This window comes from Lactuca serriola, chromosome 8 (assembly GCF_051521515.1).
Source record: "Lactuca serriola cultivar US96UC23 chromosome 8, Lser_US96UC23_V15, whole genome shotgun sequence".
NCBI lineage: Eukaryota > Viridiplantae > Streptophyta > Magnoliopsida > Asterales > Asteraceae > Lactuca > Lactuca serriola.
The window spans coordinates 101,333,772-101,353,942 of NC_136415.1; the positions used below are offsets into that span (position 1 = coordinate 101,333,772).

Consider the following 20,171-nt stretch of genomic DNA (forward strand, 5'->3'; position numbering starts at 1 on the left):
GTTTGCAACTTTATGAATCTACAGGTCAAGATGGTCTTATAGTAGGTTAGATCTGGTCTTTTGACAAGCCTTGAAGCCGTGCATGGAGTTTAGGTCATATTTTCCCTTTTTGACCCATTTTGGGTTCAAGACACGCATTGGAAATGCATGTCTATAAAGCTCTAACCGTTGGCGCATTTTTTAGGCTATAATCCTTCTTGAAAGGTTGGGTTCTAGATCTTATGGATTTTGTGCTTAATGGTTAAGCCTTTCAGTTTTCAGGCCTTGTGGAAGGGCTTTTGAGCTTTTAGAGTAGTCCCAAAGGATAAAGTTTGAAACTTTATCCTTTTAGAGATATTTGGAGTTTAGATCTGAGCCTTAGAGTCCCTGAAATCGAAGAATCAGCTGTATGTGTTAAGTTGGGGAAAACTCGACGAGTTGTCTAGATAACTCGACGCTTTGGCTAGGGCTTTCCCTGACTTTCTAAGTACTGTAGAACTCGACGAGTTCAAGAGGTGTACTCGACAAGTTTGGTCAACATGGACTATTAACATTGACCGTTGACTTTGACTTTGACCATGGTTGACCAAGTTGGACTTTTGAGGGCATTTTGGGTATTTCGAGATTTTGATGGAATTGGTCACATGGTGGTTGTAGGCTTTTGAGTTGGGAGTTGAGATTTGGAGTTAGATCTTATCAGTTCAGCTACTTGTGAGGCGAGTCTTCCTCACTATACTCTCGAGTCGAAGGCACCAAGGCCGACCCATTGGTTTAATAACCTGATATGGTTGATATGTTGAGTATGATGTAGACATGCATGCTAGCATTGATATGATAGTCTGGTAGATCTGTAGGACTACCTGTGATACTATCTGTTTATCTATTATATATCGACATATTGTGTGGTTTTGGGTTGAGGTTGTATTGCTCTGTGTTGTAGCCAACAAACCCTGGTGTATGTCAGATATGAGCTAAGGGCCAAGGAGGGCATGTCAGACTCATACTGAGGACTCATGAGCATTCCGGATACGAGCTGAGGGCTGGGAAGGACATGTCAGACTCGTACTTAGGGCTTAGCGGTATTCAGTCCAATGATTGATTAGGCCGGGGAGTAGGCCAGACATAAGTTGTGGGTCGTGGGCAAGCCAGACTTATGTTGTGGGCTCAGGGTTAATTCAGTCTTTTAAGTTGTGGACCCAATGCATATTGTTATTATATTTTGTGCTATTTGTTATGTATTGATATTTTTGGATAGACTCACTCCAACCTAACAAGTCAAAGATAAATATAATCATTAAAAATGATAAAAATATCAAAAGTTAGGATTTAGGGTCCTTGAGAAAATCTTTTCTAACCAATTTGGGACGAATTGCATAACTTGTGACCGGTAGCGGTGTAACAGGGGGGGGGTTAGTGTGCACCACTTAACATACTTTTTTTTACCTATATTTTATATAGAAAGTTGATAGTTAAAATTGATTTTTAGTTAAATAACCCCATAGTAATAGTATTTTTACGGTATGTACCCCAGTTACAATGATCTTTGGATCTGCCACTGAGTTGTTTCCCAATTCCATAAAGAAAAACAAAACATAATACACACACACATAAATTCTTAGCAAGACAGTTTTTTTGTTATTGTTTTCACAACACTTTTAAACATAGATCGAACACTCAATGATCCCAGATATATACTAATCCCTACATGTAAAGATAAAATAAGGAATATATATACCGACAAGTGAGTTCGATCCTGCCCTTTATGGAGCGACAACACTTCGATTGCCCACTCCTCTCTCTCTCTCTCTCTCATCCAAGATATATATATATATATATATATATATATATATATATATATATATATATATATATATATATATATATATATATATATATATATAATTTTTGAAAGAAAGGAAGCCTATATATAAGCTGATGCTCACTTCCAAGTAAACCATAAACCATTCTATATAGCTCAACTCTTAAGTTTGAACGTACTCATATTTTTGCTATCCTTGACAGCCATGAATTTCCTCGATCTAAACCTATCCGAAAGTGATTACACCCTAGACCTCTTGCATGATACTAACGCTTCTTCTCTTTCTTCGTCCTCCACCAACCCAGAACAACGAGTTTTCCCATGTAATTACTGTAAGAGAAAATTTTATAGTTCGCAAGCACTTGGAGGCCATCAGAATGCTCACAAGCTCGAACGTACATTGGCTAAGAAAAGCAGATATATCAACGCAGGAGTTAGAGCTTGGAACCAGGCATCAAGGTCTTATTCCAATGGTTCGAGCCATGTTGATTGGGTTCAACGACCCTTTGTAATGGGGATGGAACATCAGGGACATGTTGGGAGAACAGGGTTGGATTATTGTCATAAGGGTGAGAGTGTTCAAGATGATTTTCATCAGCTTGATTTGTCTCTCAGGCTTTGATTATTTAAGTAGTGTGTATTTTTATGCTCGATGATCTGAATCGATATAAAAAAAAAAAAACTGCTAATTACTTAGATTTTAATTTATATTTGTTCGAGGTAGCAATTATAAAGATTGGTCAAGGAAATTAGATAATGAACTAAAATGTTAATCTTAGTATGCATCAAAACTGGTAAGACCAGATCGATCATCGGTCGCAGACATCTTTTTATCCAACACTTTTATATTGAAATTGCAATGCCCATGAGATGTTATTGACTAAAACTACTTATGAATATAAATATAGTCTTTGATAAATTAATTATTATCTGTTAATAATATTGCTAAACTATATATTTTCCCATTCCTAACTCCTGGGCACACGTAATAATTAAATAATTCACTGAGTTGATACATAGTGATATTTTTTAATATACACTGGTCCCCTTTGATTTAAATAAATATTACAAATTTACAAATGTCTAGTTGGGTTGCCATACCGTATAATGTGATTATTGAGAAAATTAATTATAATAATGGAAAGTAATAACGTAATATTTTAATTTTTTTAATCAAGAGCACTTGGCTATCAATCATTACTACCATCCCATTGTTAAAAGTTAAAACCCACCTATTGTTTTAAAGGCTCTTGTGGAAAGGCCCAAAAGGCCGGTAAAGCCTTTATCATTGACCTTGAACATCTTCTGTTACTTATGTTAGGGCACCTAGAATCGGGTTCAATAGGAGTTAAAATGTTGAATAGATATGTATAATTAGGATTGAATTGAGGATGAATGGAGTGTAGGGAACGACATGGTGATTAAATGGAAGAGTTGTATGATCATTGAGTGGTTGAATGAATTATTCTTTTCTTTTTTAATTAAATTTCAAACAAAATATATATGTAATCACATTCTCTTATATTTTTATATTTTTCTAATTAAACCACAAATAAAATTAACCATATTTTTAGGTATTATATTATTTAATAAATTAATTTTTAGGTGTTTTATTTTTTATAAATAAATAATACAAATGGAGTATTTAAAAATAAAAAGTCACTTAAAAAGAAATATAACCATTACAAATCTAATACAAACTGATTTTGATAAAATATTACATTAATCGAACTATTACACATAAATTTCGAGTGTCATGTAAAAAACGTTAGCAAATATGCTCCATTAAATAATGTCAAAGTACGTGATGTGTTTCACTATCATGGATCCAAATCAGAGATCCAAATAGCATGTCGAAGGAGAGACGACAAATTTTGATGAACCATTGTGAAGAGGTCAAGATAAAATATAACTTGTAGATGTCATCTTTTTAATTAAGGTATTTTTATGCTTCGTGTTTTTAATTAATGTATGTTTAGGTATTAAATTATTAGGTTTCGTAATTTTTAATTAATGCGTTTTCAAGTGTTGTATTTTTATAACTATTATATCTTTTATTTTTAAATCTATAATTATGTTTTAAAATATAACGATGAAAATGTGGAATTTCATTAAACTGTGTTGGATTCAACGAAGTGTGGTGTTAAAGAGTAAAGTTGAATAAAATGTAACATGTTAATGTGGCAGTGATGTGACAATCCATTGAACTCTTTAGAGTTCAATGGACTATGGATGCCCTTGGTAAAGCGTTCGAGTTTTAAAAACTATTCGGATTTATCCTTAAGTTATCCAAAATGTTCTGATTTACCCTACATTGATTATTATTATTATTATTATTATTATTATTATTATTATTATTATTATTATATTTTTAAATGTATAAAAATAATTTTATTAATATATATATATATATATATATATATATATATATATATATATATATATATATATATATGTGTGTGTGTACTTAGTATTTATATACATTTGAAAACATATGTATTCCTTTAAAAACAAATTTATATATTAAAAAGAAAAAACATCATAAATGGTCCCTGTGGTATCCCAAAATTTGAAATTTAGTCCCCCGTGGTTTAAAAACATCATAGATGGTCCATGTGCTTTCAAAACTTTTGACAATTGGTCCTTATTGTTAACTCCGTTAAGTTATGTCCGTTAACTAAAGGGCATTTTCGTCATTTCACCATTTATGATGATTTCTCTTATTTAAAAAAAATGAAATAATATATAAAGGTCTCTCTCTCTCTCTCTCTCTCCCTCTCCCTGGAAGTCTTTCTCCAAACAGCTCATGATTTAAGGATTTTAACGATTGCTTAAAGAAATTTAAATGCCAAATTGATGGCTTAAATAGAAATTTGTGAATCCAAATTGTTGAAATCAATGAGCATAACAAAGAACTATAAGTTACAGCATGGAAAACTCATTCAGACAAAAGATCAAACACTTGGTGGGCAATAAGTTTAAATTCTGAAATTTTTTCTATTCTTTAGATTGCCAAACCATATTAAGATCAAACATGTTTCCCTTTGTTAATTCTAACATTCTACAACCATATTCGTCACGAAGATGGAATTTTTTTATCGAATCTGAGTTTTGGGTGGCTCTGTTTTCTAAAACGGAAAAAGGATCGCTCGATAGTGTGGGATTACGTCTTTATTACTCAAAGAGAGTGTGGTGATGGTGATGGAATTTGAGAATCCTTACAGGGGTTTTAAGAAATCGATGAAGGAGATAGTGGAGACTCATAATTTGAAAGATTAGGCTTGTTTGGAAAAGTTGTTGCGATGGCATTTGAGAATAAATGGGAAGAACAATCATCAGTTCATTGTTGGAGCTTTTGTTGGTTTGCTAGTTGGAAATTCTTGGAATTTTGTTTCATGTTCTGGTCATTCTATTGTTTCTTTCACTTCATCTTCTTCCACATTTTCTTCTCTCATCTCATCTGGGTCTTATGTGACCAGGGTTTATTTTGGATCCAGACGAAGCTGAGTTGTTCTACATGTCATTCTTTTCATCATTGATCTTAGTGGCGAACCCTAATTGTTGTGCAACAGAGTTCAGTCAGAGATGTACAATGAAGAGGAGACATAACATAGTTTTATTGAATGGTTTGGACAGATAGTTATATTGGAAGAGGAATACTGGGTGGGATCATGTATTTATCTATTAGATCCAAATGCATTGTACAAAGTTATTAATCAAAACGGAGAAGAAGGACATCAGATTTAGCTTTGTTCATATAGGTGAAAAAGATGGGGGAGTGGGTTTCTTTTTCCTAGAGAGAGAGAGGGAGAGAGGACCCCATACTATATTATTTCATTTTTTATAAAATAAGAGAAATCATCATAAATGGTCCCTGTAGTAGTGAAATGACGAAAATGCCCTTTAGTTAACGAACAGAACTTAACGGAGTTAGCACTCGTCAAAAGTTTTGAAAGCATAGGACCATCTATGACGTTTTTAAACCACGGGAACTAAACTTCAAATTTTGGGATACCACAAGGACCATTTATGATCTTTTTTCTATTAAAAATGTATTTATTCGTATTTAGTAGGTATAAATATATATATATATATATATATATATATATATATATATATATATTTCATATAAAAATATATTGTATACATATAAATATAAAAATACATATTTATAATGTTTATAATGCATAAAAGATATAATTACATGTATTTGTACATATTACTACATATAAATATGTATTTATTTCATATTTATATGCATACAATAGTTTTTATACAAAATAAATACATATTTATATCTATTAAATAAAAATAAAATATTTTTAAATGTATAAATATATTATAAATATGTTTTTATTTTTATTTAATAGATATATTTATCTATACATAATTGTATTTAATAGATATAAGTATGTATTTCTTTTGTTTGAAAAGTATCATATACATATAAATATGAACTAAATACATATTTATATTTAGTAAGCAAACACCAAAACCTTTTTTTTGTTTTGTATGATGAATCACCAAAAGATTTATTATTTTTTTCGTTTATATGTATTTTACCATATATACATATATATATATATATATATATATATATATATATATATATATATATATTTAAAAAAGTATTAAAATATAATAATAATAATAATAACAACAACAACAACAACAACAACAACAACAACAACAACAACAACAATCAAAATAAGGGTAAATCCGAATATTTTTTAAATCTTAAGGGTAATCCGAACATTTTTTAAAACTCAACAGCTTTAGTATAATTAGGTAACCGGTAGTTTACCTGAAAACCGGCTAAAAATATATAAATGAAGAAAATAAACAAAACATCTGATTTTACTGTACCTAAAACTCGTCCAAGGGTAAAACTGACATTTTTATGAAAACATAAGGGCTTTTATGTCATTTGCCCTTGTGAGTCTAAGGAAATCTTATCATCCCTAATAAATCAAAATATTTTTGTCACATGTCATTCTTTCCTTCATTTGGAAACATGGCATTTTCTAATATTTTTGAATAAATGTTTTTCCATTTGTTATTTTCTCATTTTTTTTTATTTTTTCTTAATTAACACATGATATTTACACCTTAATTAATAATTGTCTTTATTGAAAATAATCAATAAATTACAATATTACTACTCATATATTGTATTTAATATGTTTCCTTGTAAATTCAAATTTTAAATTTTAAATTTCAAATCTAAAATTTTAAATTTAAATAAATTTTTGTTTAAACCTTCATATTTAATTTTTTGTTTTATCCGACCCGTATAATATACAGGTCTCACAACTAGTTTTTTAATAAAAGTCTATCTTAGAAGCCACATGTCCATCTTTAAGACCAGCCTTCTCCCCTGTAGCATTCTCTCCAACATTATACTCTCTACTTTTGCCACCCACTAAATCACTACATCATTTGACATTCAATTCCTACATATCAGCATTTGATTTTTCCTTATTTGAAGGAAATATTTTTATATCCTAAAATACTTGCAATCAAAACAGTAAAATCAGCAATGCTTTTAGGTTAATTAATATTAATATTTCTGAAATCCCTACAAAATGGAACTCATAAGCTACCAAATTTATACTAAAATAATTATCTGTTAGAAAACGTATATAGATTTAAATTTCAAATTACATCTATTGCTAGAATTTCAAATCATAAGATTACCTGGCGCAATCTAATTTAAATATATATTAAATATATGCAGAACCTTTCAATCACTAATGATACGATTACAATTCCAGATTTATAGGCTAAAATCATGTATATTCAGATTTATTCCTTATTATTGCGTACTCTCATCATTTTATTGCAGTTATAAAAGCCTTTCCACAATAACAATTTATAGAGCACCTCCGGATTCCTGATTCTTGAATTCTTTAGAGCACATCCGTATTCTACAATCTTTCATTTGTAGAAGTTCAAACCATCAGGTTAGTTTATAATCATCTAAGAATTAATGATTTATTGGTTGATTATATAAGTGTTCTTATGTATTTGTTATGATCCGAACGTTTATTGTTATAAACATGTAACATTTTTGACAAATGCACTTTTATTTTCTTTCTTTTTCATTATGTTTCTTTTGTGTTCTTCTATTTCTCTTATGTTCTTTTTATGTATCTACTGTTTCAACCTAATGTTCCGAAATTGTATTGAATGTTAACGATCAATCTGCCAAGTGCCAACATTATATTTGAAGACCAATCTTCTAACATTGTATTCGAAGATATTTTGAATATTTTCATTTACCTACATTGATATTAATGTATTTAACCTATTATTCTAAGCAAACATAATGGACAAAATAATATTTAAAAACCAATCGTACGTGGAGGAATATTGCCATGATTCGCAATAGAAAAAAATAACGACGGGTTATTGAAGACATTACCTGTTGGTGGTAGGATGATAATGATATACCTATGAATCATAGAAATATGTTTATAAAAATCTGGAATCTTGCATAAATAAACCAAATTTGTAAGATAAATATAATGCACTTAACTCAAATGTCAAACTAAATGCCACTGTCGATTATTTTGTTGACTTTAATTTAATCTTCTTTTGTTATTCTCTTTTTATTTTTTGTACATTGTTGTATATTGCCTTTTAAACTAAAGGGCAAAAAGGTTAAATTATTGTAAAAAACAAAATATAAAACAATTATCGTTTCTTTGACATAGAAAATTATAATTATGCTCTTTGCTATTAATCTTGTCATTTGTCTTCATTGTTTGTTTTTCTATTCATCCTATTTGTACTTAAAAATGCCTAATAACTATTGAATTGACATCTTTTTTTGTTCTTCTATTTTTTTTTTGTACATTGTTGTTTTATTCAAGTAGATTTTTGTATATCGCATGTTTTGGATTTTTTGTTAGGGAAATGATTTAGGAGGGTAACTACCTCTTATCCGTGTTCACATATTGGCAACTTCTTCTTTTTTGTACATAATAAAGCAACTAACTTGTTTTAACTGTTTAAATTACACCCACTACTAGAAAAACAGCCTTTTACGACGCTCATTGCGCGTCGTAAAACGCTCAGACGACGCGCAAATGCGCGTCAACGAAGGCCATGTCATAACAAGAGACGACGCGCTTTTGCGCGTCCTCTATAGACGACGCGCATTTACGACGCACATTTATGACACGCATTTATGACGCGCAGTTACGACATGCAATGTGTATCAAGGAAGGCCCTGTCATAAAGGAAGACGACACGCATTTGCGTGTCCTAATCTTACGACGCGCATTTAGGACACGCATTGCGTATCATTAAAGCCCATCTCATAAATGAAGATGACACACATTTGCGTGTCATAAACTTTAACAACCATTTACGATATGCTTATACGACGTGCCTTTAATATACTCATTTACGCATAATACAAAAAAATATAAACAAATATATGTCAAAACAATCAATTTCATCCAATAACATCATGTCAAAAAATTGTAATACATCGGTATTAACAGATCTAATTGTACATTGTTATTAAGAGGTTTTCCCTAACTATATAACCTAATACTACATTTCTATTAAGGGCACCTTCTTCTATACTCATTTCATCTGTTGGTGGAGGACTAGTGTTTTCCTCAGATATCTACAAAGACAAAAGTTGAGCAACAATTAATACATAATAGATGGATGAAATATATAGTATGTAAATGTGAATATGCTGACCTGGATTCTTTCTGGAATATCTATCTCCCGAATGTACTCACCTTTTTTAGTTTTGTACTTATAGGAAAGAATGGTGGGTTCAAATTCATCTTCAAGCCTCCTTTCCTTCCCTTCACCACTATCATCATATCTACTGATCCGTTCTAGTCCCAACTTGCGTTGCCTCTACAGCTCATCCACATCACCAAATATATCATGAGCTTCCTGTATTGCTCATGGAACTCACAAGCACTGACAATCACAAGTTCAGAAAATATAACCTGTAAAAAATATAGCAAGATATGATTGAAACATCGGTACAACTCTCTAAACACTTTTAAGTGTCCAAATAGTTATGTTTATATCCAGAACCTTCTATGTTGTTTACACAGCAAAAAGGAGCGTAATTGTTTTTACTTTTACCTTATCAAAACCCATTGCCACAAGCTTTTGGATCTCTTCATCCGATACAACACTTACTACTGCTATGGCATCTGTATTTATCCCTCCCTGCCTAAAATACAAACTAACTTTTAAAATACCAACCTAATGTGCCTTACTTTTTTCATTTACCCATAATACCAACTTCCTTCCATTTCTTTTCTCATAATAGCAACGTGCTTACAGTTCTTTACACATTAAATAAATAGCAATATCAATTTTTTATATCACACATTGTAATAACTAACAATACGTTCTATCATTTCTTGCAATTGCTTCCTGAGTTGAAGGATAAACAGGGATATTGCCACTTTCCAAGAGTCTTGTTTGTAGGTTTGAGTTACGAGAAGCACTGTTGGAGACTGTTTCTGTTTGAGTTGCAACTAGTGTCCAGGAAACCTACTACTTCATTCTGCTGACTGGATAATTTTAAAAATAATAAATAAATAAAATTAGGAGATTAAAAATGCAGCATTGCTACAACACTCAAATTTGACTGCTTACCTGAGGAGCCACCTCTCTCCTTGGCATCCATGAAGACAAGTTTGCCCACATATTCCTAGAAAGCATATCACTGGAAATTTTATAAATATATAAATATCAAAAATCAGATAGAAAAATGAGAATATAATAAATAAGGGGGAAAAAAGATAGAAGGCAAACTACCTGGATGATGTGTTACGAGTAGTATCCAGAAGAATCGCGACCTATGCACATTATATATTTTCATATCTACCATCTTCTTCTTTGAAACATGATGTTTTTATGGCAATTCTGGAGTAAATTATACGTTACTTTGACTTCTAAAAGTCAAAGTGTACCTTGAAAATGGAGTGAGTAAAAAGAAGTAGCAAGAACATACTTTTCACGCCTTGCTGCATCTGCAATCATCGCATCAATGACAACATCTGCCATTACAGAGCCCAGATTTTGCAATAACAAGATCATGAGTTGATGTTGAGAATTTCTTGTTGATTCCTGTGAGCCAAGAATCGCCTATGAAAAGAGGGAGAGAAGTGTTGCAATGACTAAATAAGGAACCCTTTTCCTTCCTATTATTGGGATACAATCTGATATAATTCTGCACCCAAGATGCGCAACCATAAATAAACAAGATTTTCAAAAAAGTACACTAACCAAATGAAAGCTTAACAATTAGATCAATACCCGTATACTGGTTTTACGCTCCATGGAAAAAATGATATGTAGGTTACGAATTGAGAAGCTGAGGGTGATAGCTTTAATTTGTCCTTCAGGTGGACATAGGTAGCCTGATAGAATCAGGAAAGGCGTGACCCTGCAGTCAACAAAAAAGTCAACAGCTAAAGCTTTTCACTTTTTGTAGTCAAATCAAATGAATTTAAATACATTACATACTTGAATTGATGGATTGCATCAGAGAGAGCAGACCCAAACAGCACCATTGCTTCATCCGAAATGTCAAACCGAACATTTAGTCTAGACACCAATGCTATGTCTAAAAGTGTTGTGAGAGAGAGTATAACATGAGACAACCTGCAAGTATATGTATATTCCCCAAGGGTAAAATCATCATTTACTAGCTCGCATTCAGATGGTTAAGTATACTGTTATGAAATGGAACATTTAGTCGAGAAACCAATACTATGTCTCCAAGAGTGACAGACTACAACAACATGTCCGAAGGGTAAAATGGTCATTTACTCACATTCAGATGATTCGTTATACATAATAAAATGAAACATGTAGTCGAGAAATCAATGAAGTGTCAAGAGTGACAGACTACAACTATATGTTGGAAGTTTAAAATGGTCATTACTCACATTCAAACAGTTCATTCAGCCCAAAAAAGAAGAAGCAGACTTTGTGTATAAGGGGTGGTTTTTTTTTGCCATTGAGTCACTAAATGGGTAATGATAAAGTGTTGTGTATACATAAGGCCAGTTTTCCTTTTCTAGACAGAATGACTAAATGACCATTTTACCCTTACATTCCAAAAAACAAATTCCAAAATATTTATTAATTTTAGCATGAGAGCAGTTCTAATGCATTAAGTTAGGTTTATTGGTTAAACCCATTAAGTCATTTTGTTAAGATTAAGTCATAAAGAAACAGGCATCTATATAGGTGTTTTGTTTGACTTAATCTGAATCTTAACATAATAATGAGTTAATGAGTTAAGCCAATAAACCTGCCTTAATGTATTAAGAAGAGAGAAGAACTTACGTGAGAAGTTTTCGTAACTTGATCTTCTTTAGAAAGCGGTTGTAAATGAAAGTCCCAAACAGGAGGCCCATCCATCCAATAACACATGAAGTGCCCAATAAAGAAGGTTCTAGATTCAGAACTTCTGTTTGGTAATAGAACTTCACTGTTGATGGATTAGGAGTAGTCACCTGCGATAGGAAAAACCAACCCATTGGTCTGGTTTTGGTTTGCCCAATTTTCTAAATCAGAACTACAATTAATTAATCATAAAAAATTACCATCATTATTATTTCATACCACAACAATATACTATATTTGTTTTTTATATTAAAAAGGGAACCTAATCATCCTGTTTCTTCCTTAATTTTTATCATTTGCACTTTCAATTTGTAAATTGTAATGCTTCTCAAAAACAAAGTACAAACGGCCATTTCTTTTATTTAGCATCATTTCTAGACAAAAGGGTAAAATGGTCGCTAACACTGGTCCAAAAAGGAAACAGTCTTTGTTCATACATGAATTACAAGTTCGTTTTATAACAGTTTTCAATGGAACATTCATTTTTATTTTGCATCACATCTAGAAAGAAGGGTGAAATGGTCATTTACTCTCGTTCTTTCACTCTAAAAAAGAATGATTTTACTTGTTTCTTTCTTACTTTTCTTCATTTACAAAATTCACTTTGTGAGAGTTGTCAAACAGATAGTTGTTTTTTGCTCAACATCAGAAGGGTAAAATGGTCATTTCATTTGGCCCACTAAGAAACATTTTCTGTTCATACATCACTTCTATAGACAAAAACTTATTTCTCATACATCACTTTATCCATCTAGAGTCCAGAGTCCAGACCCTAAATCTATCCCATCATATATAAGAAATATAGAGAAAAACAACAAGCAACAAATAACAACACACTTTTACTCCATCTCTAATTTGGCCACTAGACTTACAAGACAAGAGTGTTTGTTACTGAAACCATCCAACCTTCAAAAAGCATTACAAAAATTTTAATTTGAAAAAAATAATAAAAACCATTCGTCCATGTCAGCATTTCACAGGTTTTTGGTCAAAATTACCCAACACAAGTCAAATTTGAAAAGTAAATGGTCTTATTGATGATTTTCCAAGTCCAGTAAGCAAAATAGAGAAATGATTAAAAGCATATTGCTATTTATGAGAGTTTATCAAGTTGTACCTTAAAATTATTGGCTGTCGAAAAGCTTCAAACAAAGTATAAACAGCCATTTTCAAAGACCAAAATCATTTTAACGGCAGAGATCCTTCTTTTTCAGGCATCTGATCTTTAATTGACTCTAAATATTTTTTTCTTGCTGATTTTATGGCTCCTCTTTCTCACCAAAGAACCAGGTTTAGGCGCCTCATTTGATGATTTTTCTTCATCTGGTCCACTTCCACTATATATTTCAGAGGCATTAAAGCTAGGAAACTCGGTAAAATTTAAACAACTAATTGGGCTTTCTGTCACAAAACCACAAGAAAATAGCTGTATAGTTGGCAGATGAGAAAAGTAAAAATATGTTGCCCATTTGGAGGTTAGTTAGTGCATATCCTCCAAACAGAGCAGGGGATAGAATTGACACAGAGGAGAAGGCTGAAGTGTATACTTTATTCACTAAATTAGAATGAAAACAAACTGGGACAAATTCCAACGTACACTTGCCTATCTACTTAAACTAAAACTTTGCTGAAAAATAAGAACGGCCTTGACTAGATGCCAAAGACCAGGAACACACTCACTGGACCTTTGAGTAATTCAAATCTTACAAAAACAACGTGCATTAAACTAAAATTCTGAATTATCCATAACAGATGAATAATAAGTAGAATCTTATTCAAACCTCAACATAGACTTGCATATAGTAGTTAAATATCTAAAACTTTCTATAACATAAAGAAACAAAAATCTAAAATCCAACTATAAAGTATAAACACAGGAAAGAGGAAACTTACAAACTAATTTCTCACGAGTGTATAACATGGGTTTCTACAAATAAGATTGAAGCAAGTTTGTAAACAATCATTATAAAATCACAAAATATATAAATAAGGATACAAAGATATACAAATAGTGAGAATTTTGGTACCTGTTCAACAATCGATAAAACATCTATATGACAACTTCTTTGAGTAAATCCAGCACCACAATCCCCTTCGAGATTCCCAAAGCTAGCAAAACCAACAGATGAAATTTTGGAAGTTGAGGGCTTTGAGAACTGGAATCGGAATTCGGTTTCTAGAGTTCAACCAGAATCATATCATCTTCTGAGACATGGCCACACACTTCTGCCAGGTTCGTGTGAGCACAAAAATTTCGGAAGGGTCACCACCCAACTCTTCACGAAGAACAAGCAAGTTCTCACCATGATGCACCCATGTCCGTGGTATATGATATCTATAGACATATTATTTTTTAAAAAATATTACAAACAAAATGAAAATCTCCTATGTATATATATAAATTACTTACAATATTTGAGCCGGTTGGCCACATTTCTTCTAACATTTTTGTGCATTATAAGTTCCTCTGTAGTCACAATTTTCTATACAACCTGTTGATGGTGAAAGGTAAGTTGACTAATATCGTCCTATACTCTCCCCATGCTCCCAAGGTTCAGTGATAGAGGACCTTTTCCTTCAGGGACAACAAATGTGGACTGAAAAAATATATATAATGAAAAAAAAATAGAGTCTTGGAAGTAGTGGTGTCTTATTATTATTATTTTTAATGATTGAAGGTTTACATACCTTATACCAAATTAGACTCTGATTAGTAGGCAAATCATTGCCATGGGTTCATAAGGAACTATTAGCAACCTCTGTTTTATCAAGTCCTAGGCTTTCCCCTTTAGTTCCAACCTGAATGCAATCAAAAGTATGCAACAGCTCAAAACTATGTGTGAAATGTCAAAGAAACCCTAATAGTCAAAGTTAACAACAAACCTGGTAGGTCCATTCGTTAGATGAAATGTCTTGTTTAGCATTCTTGAGATCAAGCAAGGTGACAAAATATAAGCCTGCTCCCCAGATATCAAACCATGGACCATAGCTCTGGAGAGCAAACACACACACACACACACACACACACACACACACACACATATATATATATATATATATATATATATATATATATAACCCTTAAAATAAGGAGACCCAACAAATTATAATGTCAGTCACATCAATATTCAATGCTTTGATGCTCCTAATCCACTCATTTATTGTGTTCTTTGAAGTCAAAAGACTGTAGATATGGGAAAATAAGTAGTAGAGCAGAAAGATATGGTGTCACCTGTAGATCAATCATCATACTAATGATATCCAATGTGTTTGCTTCCTTGTTCGAGACTAATCTTTTCATTTATGCTGAAGATTGCATCATCAATGAAAGAAGATTATTTTAATTCTTGCAAATAACTCTTACTATTATTATTATTATTGACATTCTATTATTTTATATTAGTTGGTGTTTTTATTTTCATAAAAAAGAGAATAACATATTATAATTCTATAAATTTAATGTACCTTTTATGCAGATCAACATATTCATGAGTCACATCTACAATCTTCTCCTGCATTCATAGAAAATTTTACCATGTATTTAAAATTTTAAAAGCAGGTTGATACTTTAAACTACACATGGGATTTAAACGTGCAGATTATAGGCAAGGGAAACAAAAGAACGTGAAGAAGTTCCTCAAATACATCTTCTAAAGTGATTATACCAATGACTTCACCTTCTTTAATATCCTCAGTTAAATAAGACACTCCATTTGTTCCAACATCCCCTAACATAGCAAAAATTCGTGGTTCCACATCAATTGCTACATTATCACTCTTTTTTGGTTCTTCTTCAATTGTAAAATGAAGAAGATGAATATAAGAAAGATGGAGATAAGTTATTTAACAACAACAATATCAGCAAATTCGGGTTTAACCAAAAGCAAGAAGGTAATATAATTAAAAAAAACTAAACAATATTAGGCCAGTAAAGTCAAATCACTAACCTAAGTAGCTAACGTGATTTTTAAAGAAATCATACAAGCTCTAAATTCATTGCAAACTTCATTTTAGTTCAAAATATACCTAGACACTACAAAGTTGGAAAATATAGTTTAATCCCACTGTAAAATGATTTTTTTTTCATTGGAGCATTTCATCAAACACCTTCTCTTCATCTTTGTTTCAATGATCTCAACAAGAGACTTAACCATTTCATAATCTATAGCCATAATTCTTCAACATTAACACAACTATAAAATAACAGAGTATTAAAAACTTGCGAAAGAAAAGAAGAAATCAGAACAAGAAGAAGAATGAGAAATCGGTGCCCGATGTTGATGAAATCACAACTTTAACGTTTGTCTTGAGGTCCTCTTCCGGCTTCTCCCTCGACGGTGACTCAAAAATCCGATAGGCCTACACAAAAACTCGAACAACTCCCTCTCTAGCCACTAAGACGAACGAATGGAAGATTAGGGTTATTTTGGGATGCTAAGGGTTTGGTTAGAGGGGATGTAAGAACTAAATATATGAGAAATCGACCCTAACATAAGAGCCTAAGGGGATCTCTACATCAAAATAAGGCTTTCACCTCAAGGGTACTTGATGTCAACATGTGGCTGCCAATTAGGGTTTTTTTCATGTAGAGGATGTAGTTGGAGGTTTTCTTGCAGATTAAAGCCCGAGTTGTATTGGACGAATGAAGAAGGGTTGGAGGTGCTGGATCTAGGTGAAGATGAAGGCCCTAGGGTTTCTTTCTAGCTAATTCAAAGATTAGAATCGATGGAAGAAGGTGGAAGCATTAGTAGAGGGAACAAGGGAGACTGAGAGAGGAGCAAAAATAGACGGAGGAGGGGGGTTAATTTTTGGGATGTCATTTCCCCCTGACTAAAAACGCGCCTTTCATTAAAAAAAATTATAAAATGACATGTTTAGATGACGCGCATTTTATAATAAGCGCCCTCCGTGTTTTTTTTCTTGAGACACTAATTTTAGGGCACGCAAAAATGCGCGTCCAAAATTCTTCAGATTTCTAAAGACCTGACATTATTTTTAGGGCACGCCCTTTTGCGTATCATTAATCAGTGCGTGTCGTAAAAAGCGCGTCATTAAAGGTCTGTTTTCTAGTAGTGACCAATATTACCGGCTAATACCTGTATTAACCAGTAACTCAAAGGGAAAATGATTTAGAAGGGTAACCACCTCTTATCTGTATTCACATATTGGCAACTTTTTATTTTTTGTACATAAGAAAGCAACTAACTTGTTTTAACTGTGTAACATCCCAAAAATCATGACCAAAAATTTCGTTGTTAATTTAATACTAAAACCATAATTGTTAAACCATTAATTTAATACTCCGGCATCGGGCCTCGCCCGACATCAGGCCCCGCTTGGCATCGAGCCCCGCTCGGTATACAGATCTGTCTCTCTTAGGCCCCGCCCGCTAAACACATACAATCATATAATATGCAACTTCATTATTAGCGGAGTGTGTTTCTTAGGACAGAGATATAGTAAAGTATGTTTCTTTATGTGTTAGCATGTTATATGATTATATGTGTTTAGCGGGCGGTGCCCGGAGACAGGCGGGGCCTAAGAGAGACAGATTTGTATATCAAGCGGGGCTCGATGCCAGGCGGGGCCTGATGTCGGGCGGGGCCCGATGCCGAAGTATTAAATTAATGGTTTGACAATTATGGTTTTAGTATTAAATTAAAAACGAAATTTTTGGTCATGATTTTTGGGATGTTATACAGTTAAAACAAGTTAATTGCTTTCTTATGTACAAAAAATAAGAAGCTGTCAATATGTGAACACGGATAGGAGGTAGTTACCCTCCTAAGTCATTTTTCCTTTGAGTTACCGGTTAAAACATGTATTAGCCGATAATATTGGTGTAATTTAAACAGTTAAAACAAGTTAGTTGCTTTATTATGTACAAAAAAAGAAGAAGTTGCTAATATGTGAACACAGATAAGAGGTAGTTACCCTCCTAAGTCATTTTCCCTTTTTGTTATGACATGATGATTTCATAGCATCTTGATTTATAATATTTTTTTCAAAATTATTTCAGCCAACTTTTAGGGTCATATCATGACAGATCCATATTGATTGATTAAGAATAGAAAAACAAAAGAATTCATATTTTATCAAGACGCTTTAAGACTTTAATCAGGGGATTCTAAATACACCCGCTGTAAAAGTCAAAAACCATTTTAAAGGTCAAAAACCACTTTGAATTTATGTAACCCACTTTGATGAGATTTTAGATAATGATTGCTTATTAAATTGACATAATCACTTTACCTATTATATTTGACACAGTAAAGTAATTTTACTGTCTAAATATAACTAAATTATGTTAATTTATTAAAACTTTCATTTATAACCCTCTAACATATACTAAATTTATAATTTATACCTTCAACCATTAAATATTTTATCCTAGAATTTAACATATAATATCTCAATTTAATTTTGTATACCTATATAATCTATTTTGTATAATTGCTTAATTAATTATATTTTGTATAATATCCTAGTTTTATTATAGGGATTTTCATATAATATTTCAATTTTAAATTTTTCTTTAAGTTTTAATATTAACGATATCGAGCTGCAAGACGAATCTAATGAACATGAATAGATATTTGTTCATTTAACCTTAAATGATAGATAATGACCACGAACAATAAAAGACATAACATGATATTTTTTCACAACTATAATAAATAAAATTATAATTTTCATTTATCACTGTTTTGTCAAACACTGTCATACTTTAATTTTATTAATTATCATGGACACCAACTACATGAATATTACAATTATTACGTGGTGTATTCGATGAAATATATGCATTAAGTCAAGCATTATACAATATTTCTAATCCAACAAAACGTTCTAATTTGTTGTGACACCAAAGTAGCAAAACTGTAGGCATTGAAATTGATTCTTGTAAATCAACTTTTACATAATGGCCCTTATGTACGAAGACAATAACAATAGATTTATGATGTGAGATGTCTTGCGAGCCATGCCAAAGCGGAAAACATGTCGAAAAACTTTGTTTGTGTAAAACATAGACGATTACACCATACTTATTAGCAATGAGAAATCTAGTATCGGGCATAATCAACCAATATTCATTTTGTGCAGAACCCAATCCAGTGAAACTCAACGAGTGATGTACGTTTGTTTATATAATCCTAAAAAATCATTGCATATCGTCCCTAGTTTTCTAATAACTCGTATAATTTTGTGCGGAATATCAGGGGGGAGGGAAGGCAACCAGTGGAGGGGAATATCGTTGTTTGTCCTTCCATCTCGATCCCTTATCCCAATAATTCTTAACTTCTTATCAACTTGAGGATTTTTATGAAAAGTATCTCTTACCATTCTACAAGAGCTAACCAAGACATTATTTGAATCTAACATCACCTTCAAATCTTCAATAATATCAATACCAATTGATATAGATTGATGCTTTTCCCCAATAAAAAAAATAGAATATATACATAATATTAGTAAAAAAAAATAGAAAAATATTAAAAATAAGTATGAATAAATGTATAACTGAGAGAATTTTGTTTGCGATCCATTTGCAGGTAAAAGGCTTCCAATATTATGATAATTTTGGCTACCAAATGAGTATTTCCTCTATGATAATTTTGCAGAACAAGTTGTGTAATTCCTCATTATTGCTCTTATATTATTGAATTGATAAATCGCAAAACATACATGATACATCTTTATTATTATTTCCATTATGAGACCAATTTTACGACTTTCTTAATTGATTATTTTGACTGTTACTTGAATCTTTAATTTCATAGTGTCATTTAGTTTGAAGTTTTAGTTTAAGTGCACTATATTTATCTTACAGTTTTGGTTTATTTATGCAAGATTTGTTGATTATATAAGCCTACTCCTATGATTTGTAGGCAGAGTGGTTTTCAACATTGGTTATAATGATCTCGATAATATAAAATTTTGTGGGGACATGTTTGAAGCCATTCATAAA

The 20,171-nt window shown here is 31.8% G+C and overlaps 1 protein-coding gene across 1 annotated transcript; it reads left to right on the top strand.

Annotated features, from left to right (window-relative positions):
- Positions 1-2,003: 2,003 nt before the first annotated feature.
- Positions 2,004-2,420, top strand: ZFP2 (zinc finger protein 2). The gene has a single exon (XM_079014413.1). It carries the CDS (start codon positions 2,004-2,006, stop codon positions 2,418-2,420), a length of 417 nt encoding a protein of 138 aa, XP_078870539.1.
- The last annotated feature ends 17,751 nt before the right edge of the window (positions 2,421-20,171 follow it).

Coding starts and splice junctions, on each gene's coding strand:
- ZFP2 (XM_079014413.1), top strand. CDS start 2,004: ATGAATTTCCTCGATCTAAACCTATCCGAAAGTGATTACACCCTAGAC.